Below are 12,586 nucleotides of genomic sequence, written 5' to 3' on the forward strand. Positions count from 1 at the left end.
AGCGTGTAGAAAGCAGGAAAGGGAAGGTAATTCTCCCACTGTAGTGAATTGCAGTGATTCTCTAGTTGCCTTTGGCGTGTTCTTTAGTCCTGAGTTTGCTTAAGAAGTGCTTCTGTTTAAATTAACCCGTAAGCAGCGCGTTGTAACCTTGCTTATTGTTGGTCTTCAGTTTCCCCCTTTTTAATTTTTCTTTATTGAAGGAGAAGACTAGGCCTATTACTTGAAATGGGAAAAGGCAACAGTTGGGAGTTGAATGAGCTCATTGTACCACAAAGGGTCACATTTGTAGTCTGAGCATCATTTGGATGTTCTTCAGAGCCTCCTTTCTGAAGAATGACCAATGCTTTAAGACTGAAAGTGAAAGAGGAACACAATCATTCTTAGTCATTTGTTTTCATAGGGTGGTAAATGGTTGCTTTACTTTTGAATATTATTTTAATTTTGAATATTTTTTGCATTACTTTTGAGTATTATTTTAATTTTTTGCCATACCAACCCTGAGTCTTAGGCTGCTGGCAGTGGCAATATAATCTAAAATGACTCCAGAAAGCAGCTTTGAAAACACTCAGGGAGACAGATGTTTTCCCCGAGGATCTTTAAATGACTGTGGCACCAAGCTAGGACCTTGTAAGGAAGCATAGACCATGGTATCTCAAACAGCCTTCTGCTGCCAACATTCCTACCACTGTGGTGTATTGAGAATGTCTTACTGAGAACCATTCACAGGTTTGGGCGGTTTATGTTGTAGGACTGACAAACTTGCAATGCATTTTCCTTTCACTGTGTTATGTCCTGGTCTTTTAGATGCTGATGGGTGTGCAGGCAAAGATCTGTAGGTCAGTGATATTTCTCATCTGACTCCAGGACGTTATACGGCAGGGTACATCAGGAAAACAAACCTCTGAAATACTAGTCCTCCCAATAGATTACCTTAGTGGGGGAAGTGACCTTGTCCACAGATTGCTTTTCCCAGAGGTTCCGCTTGCCGGATACGTCTCCTGGTCTCAAGTCCTAATAAAGAGAGAGCAGAAGAACACTGATAGGTGGCCATTTATATTTTCTAGCCAGCTCTAAATAAATGGCCACATAGATTGTTTATTTGAATCAATTTGTTGTTTAATACACTTTACTCCAGTGACCTGAAATGTATGGAATTGAAAGGACCATCAGCTGTTGTTCGATATGTTTTTTTGAGATGGAGTCTTACTCTGTCACCCAGGCTGGAGTGGTGCAATCTTGGCTCACTGCAACCTCCATCTCCTGGGTTCAAGCAATTCTCCTGCCTCAGCCTCCTGAGTAGCAGGAATTACAGGTGTTTGTGACCACACCCAGCTATTTTTTTTTATTTTTTATTTTTAGTAGAGACTGGATTAGCTGTTGTTTGATTTTATATAGACCATGACGTGTCTTATGATATGAGAATGGACTGGAACTACAGCCTCTGGGTCGTTGCCCCTTACCAAGGACTTACTGTTTATTGATCAGTAAAAGTGAAACGGGAGCATGTTTCAAATAATGTAGCCACTTTTTAACTTTCGGTACTCTCGAAAGTCAGTAGAGCATAGGTTATTTAGAAATAATTAATTTGAGGTTTGATAAGCACTTCCTGCCTGACAGGTGAACCCGTTCAGTACTCACCTCTTTTCCCCCGGCCCTTACTCCTTTAGTGAACACCAGCCGACAGCCAACTGCCCACATGGCACTTCTCTGCCTAGGGACTTTCTCTGGTTATAGATGCCAGTTTTGCCTGCCCAGGAGGCAGGTTGGAAAGTTCAGAGAATTTTTATTTATTTATTTGTTTGTTTGTTTATTTTTTGAGATGGAGTTTTGCTCTTGTCGCCCAGGCTAGAGTGCAATGGCACAATCTCGGCTCACTGCAACCTCTGCCTCATGGGTTTAGGCGATTCTCCTACCTCAGCCTTGCAAGCAGCTGGGATTACAGGCACCCACCACCACACCTGGCTGATTTTTGTATTTTTAGTAGAGACAGGGTTTCACCATGTTAGCCAGGCTGGTCTTGAACTCCTGACCTTGTGATCTGCCTGCCTTGGCCTCCCAAAGTGTTGGGATTATAGGTGTGAGCCACTGTGCCCAGCCCAGAGAGTTATAACATCCCCAGGAGTAGTCCTCAACGGCTGACTGGCAAATGTTGGTGCAAAATTATTTCTCAGGCTCATGCTCGCCTCAGCTCGGGTAACTCTGAAGTATGTGTTCTTTGGTGGCTTCCAGGATTTCCTCCATGGGATTAAGGTTTAACAGCCCATGTGGGGACTTGCTTAATAACCCTTTCCTTGCAGGCTGCCTTCTTCTCCCAAACCCACTCCCTGTAGTGTTTTCTTCACCTGCATGTGAACGACTTGCTCTGGAATCACTGTCTTGGGATCGGCTGCTGGGCAGCTCAAACAAAGTCACTTTTCTAGCAGCATTTTCCTCACCCTAAAATCATTTCGTGTCTCCTGAGGGGCAAGTGGGTAATTCAGAAGTGGATCAGTAGTACCTAGCAAATATAAACATTCATCACAAATTGAACCCATACGAGAAGTTGACATGTGTAAGAACATGTGGAAATCTTGGGACGGAAACACTAAAATACCATCGATAACAGTTATATAGCTTAGAGTCTTTATTTACTACCTCATAGTTAATTTCATTTGGATAAGGATCCAAATTTCTGTTTCAGTTTACTTTTCTTCCAACATTTGCTTATATTAATACTTGGCAAAAGGTAGTTTGTAGAAAATAAATGTGCTTTACTGAAATAGTAATGCTTATCTTGGCAAACCCTTTTCTCAGGAGGAAGGCAAAGCTAACAGCAATTGCATTTACCCGTGGATACTGATCTAAATGGACATATTTCTGATAGATAGTATTGAGATTGTAACACTGAAAATGCACAGTTAAATGATACCATGTGAAGCATTTCAGATTTGTCTAAACCTTACTGAGTTTCTGGATTTCCTCTGTGGCATGAATTCCTGATATTCTATTAGACAGTTACACCTGTTTAACTTGGAGCCATTAAGCAACAAATCAGATTATTTTTGTAGAATTCCACGACATTTGCCAGCATAGGTAGATGCTGCCAAACTGTCTGGAAGACTGTTGTAAAATTTTGGAAACTATAATTAGGAACACACTGATGGAAGCTCTGGAAGGCAGCTATTAGTGCTTTATTTATTTGATTCATATGAGACAAATATTTTTCCTTCACATGCATGTTTGTCTACCTAAGCAAATGGACTGCACTTCCCATAAATCCTGCTGATGAATCTTTCAAGATCAGAGTTAAAGAGTTTAGAGTCCTTTTAAGAAAATATTAACATCCGAGTTATAAGTTGGCATTTTAAATCAAAGGGGAAATATAAATGGAATTACCTGACCAGACTACATTTTAGAGAAAGACCCACTCCGGAAGAAGAGGGAGAAATGAAGGCAGGAGAAGCAGGTTTCCAATCAACCAGAGACCAAAGAGTGAGGAACAGAAGTTCAGCTGAGAAAGACATTGTTGGTTTTTTTTTTAAACAAAAAGAAAGACAAATTAGCTTTTTAATTGCTGTGTAACTTGTAGTTTAGACACAAAGAATAGACAAACCAGCTAAAACAGATATACTCAGAATTGAATTGCAGTTACAAAGCTACACTGAAATCCTATAAATTCTACCCACAAATAGCAAGGGACATCCCAGTAGCAATCTGGTGTATTTACAACATTGATTTCATAGAACTTTCTTCCATCTGGTTCTCATTCAGGAAGCCATACTAGTCTACAAAATCTAATGGGAAGAAAGACCTCACTAAAATCTATACTAACTGCCATGTTCCTCTTTCCTTTTCTTCTCTATCCTCTAGAGGGTGATCTAGCAAGTCACACACTAGTGGACAAAGCGGGCAATGATTCTGTAATTTCTCTGCTATATATATATATATATATATATATATATTTTTTTTTTTCTTTAAGGAAGCTGTCAATAACCCCAGAACATGGTGTATGTTCTTGCTTGCTTGTTTGCTGTGGAAACCTGGATACAGTTATACCTATCATAATAATAACTGAATTTTACTTTTTAAACCTCATTAGGATGTCATACAGATGATGGTAAACTCTTAAGTTGACAAGTTAAAGTGCCGATAAAAGAACAGGGGGCAAGTTCTGGACCAAATTTATGAGTATAATCTGCTACAGAAATGAAAGATTGCAAATATCATAAACGTGCAAAAATTAGCATTTCCTCGCAATATTTCACACTTATTGAAAAGGGAAACATAGATCTTTCTCTCCTTATTATCTTAGAGTTCCTCAGCGGGTCCATGGACTGTCTAGTTTTTTATATGTATGTTTTTGGGGAGAGGGTCCTTAGATTTCATTAGGTTTTCAAAGGGGTTCATAATCCCAAAAAGGTTAATAATCGTTGGTCTGGAACCACAAAACTTATATATACTGCAATGGCTTTGTTTTGTTTTGTTTTTGAAAATAATTTCTACTCCTTCTGATACCAGAGATGCTGGGAAAACTCGAGGCACTAAAGTATGGCCTCTTGTCTCAACAGTGTCCTTTTACAAACCCCCTTTCTTGTACCTATTGAGAGGGCAGGAACAGTTGCTTTTTTCAATGCATAAAGATTTTCTGATTGTCAGTTGGGTTGACATTAGTCTATACTTCCTGTGAGTCTTTATGCAAAGAATCTCAGGGTATATATTAATTAAATGGATCAAGGAGCTGTGCCCAAGAAGGATTTGCGAACCTTTTCATTTCTTCTTTTTTCTTTTTAAATTGGAAAGTGACAAAATTTAGTGACTTTGGAGATTATATATGGAGCCAACGAATGCAATTAAATGGCACGTAGCCAATGGATACAATTAAATGCACAGAGGTCTAGGATTGGAAAGTTTTTCTTCTTCCTCTAGAATGTAGGATTATGACAGTGGACTCTTACCTTTTTTTTTTTTTTAATAACAAAGCTATAAAAGCAAACTTAACAGGGAAAGCTCAGCAATATACAGTGAGGAGCTTGATGCGTTTTCTTATTATAATGACAAATGCAAGGTAACTGTCATATACATTCAATGAAAGGTGAAAAGAAATGTACTTTTTAGCAAGATAGCTGCACTTAGTAAATTAAGAGAATTTTAGATTCTCAAAAACTTATCATTCATAACCAGTTTTTCTAGTTTCCAGTTTTATGACTTTCCTCAGGAGGTGTTGACAACACAATTAGACCAATTATTTCAACAACTACCCAATAACTGCATTTTTGTGCCAAGTTATACAAATTAGGTAAATTGGAACATACAGGTTCACAATAGACAACATACATATTCTTTTGGGAATTTAGGGGTGGGTGCTCTTGATAAAGAAGTAGCCAAAATAATTTGACCTTTCGTTTTCAAATTCCTGTCCAGAATTTATAGAATAGAAGCTAAACAAATAGACCAGTAAAGGGTCTAAATTTGAAGTGCCTCGATATTCTGGCTGACTCCTCCTCTCAGTTAGGGTGTAGAGGTGATTATTTGGTTTCATTTTACCCTCTGAGTAACTGCAATGCAGCTTCTTAGAACTGTTGTAAATTTGAACACTTCTTTGTTATTCATCGGGGAAAGCAAAGAACAGGGGCACAGTGATTCCTAGGTAAACAGACCAACTGATTGCTTTCTTCCTCTGCTAGAAGCTGAGAGATCAAAGAAACTCAGAAAAACCTAAAGGTACTTACAGAAGGTTTGGGAGCAGGTGACTTGTTTCCATCTGGGGTTTTAGTTAGCCATTCATTGATGCGGCTGGAAACCCCTACCTTCAAGCCAGCAGTTTCCTACAAAGGGGAATCATCCAAAATATTAAAGAAGAAAGTTAACTACCTGGGAAGGAATTCTCAAGGCAAATTCAAAATATCATCTTAACACCTGATATTTACAGAATATATTGTCCGGTTTTCTTTCCCTTGTAACTCACCCAACTCCAACCCCAAGGGTGGACATTTCAGCTCAGGCACTTTAGAGAACAACGGCCGGGGCTTCCACGTGGGGCAACCTCACGAACACATGCGTTCTGAGCCTGCTTTTGTGGTCATTGCAAAACAAAGTACACATTGCACCTTCTACACTGCTTTTATTATTTACTAGTGTGATTCCTAAATTGAAATCGACATGCCAAAAAAATGTGTCCCTCTACACTTAAAAGACAAAAATCAGATGCTCACCTTATTTGGGGTGCCTGCTGCAGTGGGGGATGAAAACACGTTCCCTTTCTCCCACATGCTCTTGATGTTGCGAACCCCTTCAGCAGGGACAGGAAGATCCGAGGCTGCCGGCTTTGTAGGTTTTGCACTTTTTGTTCCCTGAAATGTGTGAGTTATTTTTAGGACTGGTGCAAGAAGTTTGTTCTCACATAATTGTAGTAAGCCTGTCTTCCCCAACACTGTCATCTTAAAAATTCGTTGTGTGAACACCTTCACTGAAAATGAGAGTGATAATTTCTGTTGTAAAACTGTGTCCTGATGACACATGTCCCTCAAAATGAACCCTCACAGCTAGATCAGAGGATCTTCCAAGAATGGAATATGGTTTCTATTGGGACATCATTTATTGTGAAATTGATATTTTACTTTGTTTCTTCAACAGATTTTTTTTTTTTTTTTTGAGACAGGGTCTTGCTCTGTCACCTGGGCTGGAGTGCAGTGACACAATTAAGGCTCATTGTAGTCACAACCTCCAGGCCTCAAGTGATCTTCCCACTTCAGCTTCCTGAGTAGCTGGAACCATAGGCTTCTCTCTATTTTATAGAGAAAAAAAATGAAAAAAAAAAAAAAAAATAGCCAGGTATAGTCCCTGTTTTGCTCAGGTTGGTTTTGAACTACTGGGCTCAAGGTATCCTCCTGCCTTGGCCTCCCAAAGTGCTGTGACTACAGGCATGAGTCACCACACCTGGCCTCAACAATACTTCTTAAATGCCTACTGTATGCAGGGCACTTTGCTAGGCTCTGGGAGGCTGAGACAGGAGAATTGTTTGATTCCTCCCGGGAGGTGGAGGTTGCAATGAGCCAAGATCACGCCATTGCACTCCAGCTTGTGCAAGAGTGAAACTCTGTCTCCAAAAAAAAAAAAAAAAGACAGTTTTGTGAGCTGCAGGTGGCTTATATTTTAATAGAAAGGGAAGACAGTAACTAGTTATACAAGTATTTATTTCAAACTTTGCTAAATGCTATGAAAAATAATGAAGTACCATAAAGCATGGCACACAATTGGGGGATAATACTTAGTTGGGGGTACAAAGAAGGCTACCCTGAAGAAGTGACATTTAAACCCAGATCTGACAGAAGACTTGAAAGTGGGGAAGTAAACAGGAGGAGCAAACTCCATTCCATGCGGAGGTAACAGCATGTGCAAAAGTCCTGAGGCAGGAAAGTGCTAAAAGATGGAAAGACTGAGATACCCCTGCATGGGAAATATATTGGAAAGGAGGAAAAAATTGATATAAGTAAGAAAGAAGTGTATTCAAGACACTCTCCCAGCATTAATGAAGGCCATACCCCAAATGGCTCGAGTTTCTCCTCCAGTCCTGCTTTATGGCCTGCGCCTATGGTCAAGAAGGCACAGCCTTCTTGGATGAGTGACACCATTAGTGGCCATGGCATAAAGAACAGTCTCACTGGACTATGCAAAGTTTAAAGCCACAGTTTTGGTTTCATTACACCTATTAGTGCTGTGACCAACTCAACCACAGAAAATAATGATCTGCAATCTGTCGTCTATTTTAGTGGACATTTAGTCTTGTAAATCACATCTTTAGTGTTAAGACTTGATTGTTCCTTTGGTAAATCATCATATGCCTCTCCTTCTTATTTCCTCTTAGCATCTGTAAACTATTATATGTGTATCTCCACTCTAGAGTGTAAAGGAGAAGAAAAAATCAAATCAAACTGATCCAGTTACTTCATAGAAGGTGCTCTGATGTACAGGAGGCTAAAACCATTGACTAAAGTCCACACAAAGAAGAAAAAAGCAGGATTACATCTTGATGGTCCCTTTTGGTGCTTTGGTACTGGGAAATACACATTTCCAAATAGAATAAAACCCCCAGATCAGTTGGGTGGGGAAAAAAAGGTGAAGTAGATAGACACATAAAACTGTGGTCCTTCAAATATAAAAATCTCAGTTTGAAATTGATGATGATTAAACTTGGGTTGGCTATCATCTTTATATTACATTATAGTACTATTTTTATTTCATAATAAGAGGTTTTTATAAACAATAGAGGATTAAGATTATAAGAGACCTCTTCAAACTACATATAAGAACATATTTCATAAAGAATTAGGGATATTGAAGACATAAATGTGAATGTATAAAAATTTTAGTTAAATACCAATAAACCCATTCATTAAAAGAGTAACCTTTTCATTAAACAATATTCAGGCTGAAAGTAGAAAATAATTTATTTAAACTCTTCTAAAACTTATCTTTATTATTGTATTTCTTAGAACTTAGAATTTCAAAGTGTAATAAAGCATCATTAATATTCTAACACTACTGGGGGCTGGGTGCAGTGGCTCATGCCTGTCATCCCAGCACTTTGGGAGGCCGAGGCAGGTGGATCACTTGAGGTCAGGAGTTTGAGACCAGCCTGGTCAATGGGGTGAAACTCTGTTTCTGCTAAATATACAAAAATTAGCTGAGTGTGGTGGTGGGCCCCTTTAATACCACCTACTCGGGAGGCTGAGCCAGGAGAATCGCTTAAACCTGGGAGGCGGAGTTTGCAGTGAGCCAACATTGCACACTGCGCTCCAGCCTGGGTGACACAGCAAGGGTACATCTCAAAAAAAAAAAAATGCTAGCACTACTGGGGCTGTTGGACTTGATTATTGTCCTAAGTGTTTTTGTGGTCTTCTGTGTAGTCAGAATCTATTTCTGTTCAGTGGGACCATAACGCTGAGGACAATTCTCACCTCAATTGCACTGGTATACTGCTCCAGTCTGCTGTCAATCTTGGAGACTACTGCTGCTTGATGAGTTGATTTGACACCACTGCTAAAAAAATAAACACAGACATATAAAAATATGAGAGAGAATCTTCCCATACATATGCTAGCTGATTAGCTCAATTGAACCATCAACCGTATTTACCTTTTCTGCACAGACTTATTCAAAAATTCTGCTCGCTCTTCTATCTAGGAATTGCAAAAGAAAATAAACTCAATTAATATTTCCAGTTTATAAACAGTGTTTCTCAGCCCAGGCCAACATCATCCCTGAACCTGGTAAATAAACACATGGGTTACTGTGCATAGCTCTGCTAGAAAGCAAAACTACATATAAGGTATTTGATAGTGAGATTTGGGGAATGAAGGTAAGATTGATACACGGTAGAGAAAATGTGTAAAAAAAATCACGTTTTCAAGGCAAAATAAAGACCAGACAGAAATGGAATAAAAATACCTCTGAAACAATATAAATAAATAATTAAAATTTAAGACTAACAATCAGATGGGTGCCGTGGCTCACGCTTATAATCCTAGCACTTTGGGAGGCCATGGCAGGCAAATTACTTGAGGTCAGGCCATCAAGACCAGCCTGGCCAACATGGTGAAACCCCATCTCTACTAAAAAATACAAAACTTAGCTGGGCATGGTGGCATGTGTCTCTAGCCCCAGCTACTTGGGAGGCTGAGATGGGAGAATTTATTGAACCCGGGAGGCAGAGATTGCAGTGAGCCAAGGTTGTGCCACTGCACTCCAGCCTGGGTGATAGAATGAGCATCTATCTCAAAACAAAACACAAAACTTGCATAACTTTTTCAAAAATACACACTGTTACCCTTTAGGACATATTTACTATAGACATACCGTGCTATTTGAGTAACAAAATTTTCCCACGATGTTTTAACTACAGATTTGTTATGTAACAGGATTGAATAACTAGGAAATGCGAACTAGTCTCTTGTTTAACTTGATTTCCTAACTTGACAAGGGTCAATCATCAAGCCTAGTGTTGAACTTAATTAGTGTTGGAATGTAAAAGATGTGATGCAGGTAGAGTGAGGATGGGGCACAGCTCATCGGCAATGGCTGAGGCTTCCCGTGAAGACCCTCTTAGACCAAGTGTAAAATTAGGAAATAAATCCAAAGAAACTGGGATGGGCATAGAAAAAATGGGCAGTTCAGTGATCTTTGATGAATTCTTTTGTTGTTGTTAAGTTAGGAACTTTTTGCTACAACCAAAGCTGCTAAATCAAACATTATTTTACTGAAATGGTATCACTTAAATTTAGATGTTAGCAATAAGCAAATATTTGTTGAATCCATGCCATACCTAACTCCAGGCTAGAAGTATCCTCTGCCACCCATCACTTATCAATACCATGAGCAAATATCTTCTTTGCCTAAAAGCACTTGCAGGCTGAAAAATTCCATTTTCTTCCCTGTTCAGGGCAGCCAAGAAATATACTAGATTATAGTTGCCTTAGGCCAGTATGTTTGAGTAGCCCCTTGTCTCAGAGTTCTGGTTAATATGAGAAATTACTATAGACTGGGTGGCTTAAAACAAAAAACATTTCTTACATTTGTGGAGACTGGGAAGTCTAAGATGAGGTTGCCAGCGTGGTTGGGTTCTGGTGAGAGCTCTCTTCATAGCTGTGCCATCATATAGTGGAGAGCAGAGGGAGCAAGTAAGGTTCTGTGTCTCTTCTTACAAGGGCGCTAATCCCATTAAGGGGGGCTCTACCCTCATGACCTAATTGTCTTCCAAAGGTCCCACCTCCTAATACCATTATATTTCACGTTAGAATTTCAACATATGAATTTTGAGGGGACACACACAGTTCTCCAAGATGTAAGGAGATCTTTCTGACCCAGACTGGTCTGGGATTCATGAGCAATTAATAAATATCACAGGGTTTTTTTAAAAACATGCTTCATGCTTCCTTTCTAATATCAGTTGAATAACACTTTTATACATGTTAGTAAGAGCATTTCATTCTTTCCAATGATTCCTACAAAGATAAAATCAAACTCTTACTTAAAAAACTTTATACAAAAAAGTACTATAAGTAATGCTGAGTTTATGGGATATAAAAAAATCTATAAAGTAACTCTTATTTTTCTGATTTTAATCATAAACTTAGAAGTATATTTCTGCAGAAAAAGTTCCCAGGTGATTAAGGCGAAATAGTTTAAAACTGTGCAATGCACTGGCACTTTTAATATTGTCCGTCCATCCATCCATCCATCCATCCATCCATCCTATTTTTGTCCCTGCCAGCCTGTCAGACAATTAGCTAATAAATTATATATTGAGTACCTTCTATATAAAACTGAATACTAATAAATAAAAAGTGTTATTGATCAAATTGTGTCCCCCTAAAATGCATATGTTGAGGCCCTAATTCCCAATGTTATTGTATTTGGAAATGGGGCATCTAAGGAAGTGATTCAGGTTAAATGAGATCATAGGGGTGGAATCCTGATCCTACAGGATTAGTATCCCTATAAGAAGACACACTAGTGAGCTCACTCGCTCTCTTTCCATCATGTGAAGACGCAATAAGAAGGCAGCCATCGGCAAGCCATGAGGAAGGCTCTCACCAGAAACTGAATCTGCTCGCACCTTGATATTAGACTTCCAGCCTCCAGAACTGTGAGAAATACATTTCTATTGTTTAAGCCACCCAGTCTATGGTATTTTGTTATGGTATCCTGAGCAAACTAAGATAGACAAGGTCTTATTCTTTTTTTTTTTTTTTTGAGACAAAGTTTCGCTCTTGTTGCCCAGGCTAGAGTGGTGCAATGGCCCGATCTTGGCTCACCGCAACCTCTGCTTCCTGGGTTCAAGCAATTCTTCTGCCTCAGCCTCCCAAGTAGCTAGGATTACAGGCGTGCACTACCATGCCCGGCTAATTTTGTATTTTCAGTAGAGGTGGGGTTTCTCCATGTTGGTCAGGTTGGTCTCGAACTCCTGACCTCAGATAATCTGCCCGCCTCAGCCTCCCAAAGTGCTGGGATTACAGGCATGAGCCACCATGCCTGGCTAACAAGGTCTTATTCTTTTTTTTTTTTTTGAGACGGAGTTTCGCTCGTTACCCAGGCTGGAATGCAATGGCGCAATCTCAGCTCACCGCAACCTCCGCCTCCTGGGTTCAGGCAATTCTCCTGCCTCAGCCTCCTGCGTAGCTGGGATTACAGGCACGCGCCACCATGCCCAGCTAATTTTTTGCATTTTTAGTAGAGACGGGGTTTCACCATGTTGACCAGGATGGTCTCGATCTCTTGACCTCGTGATCCACCTGCCTTGGCCTCCCAAAGTGCTGGGATTACAGGTGTGAGCCACCGAGCCCAGCCACAAGGTCTTATTCTTTAAGGAACACAAAATTTAGTAGGCAAGACTAGTAAAGTATATAAAATAAAATATTTAAAAATTAATGGTAGATATAATATTAAAGAAAAGAAAAGAAAAATGCTGTATCTATAAGAGAAGTAACCATCCAGGGGAGTTGGAGAAGGCTTTTCAGTAGTTTTGATATTGAGCTGAGATTAGTAGTTTCTGGCTGACACAGTTTCAGAAATGAGTTTATCAAAGCGAGCAAAGACATGCATAGCTCAG

At 39.5% G+C, this 12,586-nt stretch overlaps 1 protein-coding gene and 1 long non-coding RNA gene across 11 annotated transcripts in view; one reads left to right on the top strand and one right to left on the bottom strand.

The window, feature by feature from the left end:
* Window positions 1–12,586, top strand: part of LOC105726333 (uncharacterized) — a 182,025-nt gene that overhangs the window by 95,784 nt on the left and 73,655 nt on the right. The gene's annotated exons all lie outside the window — the stretch shown is intronic.
* Window positions 1–12,586, bottom strand: part of CALD1 (caldesmon 1) — a 232,356-nt gene that overhangs the window by 5,178 nt on the left and 214,592 nt on the right. For 3 of the 10 annotated variants that reach the window (XM_064373254.1, XM_064373248.1, XM_064373257.1), the window contains 6 exons: window positions 9,115–9,158; window positions 8,937–9,018; window positions 6,192–6,329; window positions 5,709–5,804; window positions 3,376–3,490; window positions 936–1,011 (listed from right to left, as the gene is read on the bottom strand). In XM_064373254.1, coding sequence (XP_064229324.1) covers window positions 3,392–3,490; window positions 5,709–5,804; window positions 6,192–6,329; window positions 8,937–9,018; window positions 9,115–9,158 — 459 coding nt within the window. In that variant the 3' untranslated portion in view covers window positions 936–1,011; window positions 3,376–3,391. Of the gene's footprint in view, window positions 1–928; window positions 1,012–3,375; window positions 3,491–5,708; window positions 5,805–6,191; window positions 6,330–8,936; window positions 9,019–9,114; window positions 9,159–12,586 lie in introns of those variants that run through there. The other 7 variants (XM_012465735.2, XM_012465738.2, XM_012465739.2 and 4 more) reach the window with 4 other exon arrangements.

Source organism: Aotus nancymaae, unplaced genomic scaffold, assembly GCF_030222135.1.
Source record: "Aotus nancymaae isolate 86718 unplaced genomic scaffold, 86718_ANA_hifiasm-v0.15.2.pri h1tg000002l, whole genome shotgun sequence".
In the NCBI taxonomy this organism is placed as follows: domain Eukaryota; kingdom Metazoa; phylum Chordata; class Mammalia; order Primates; family Aotidae; genus Aotus; species Aotus nancymaae.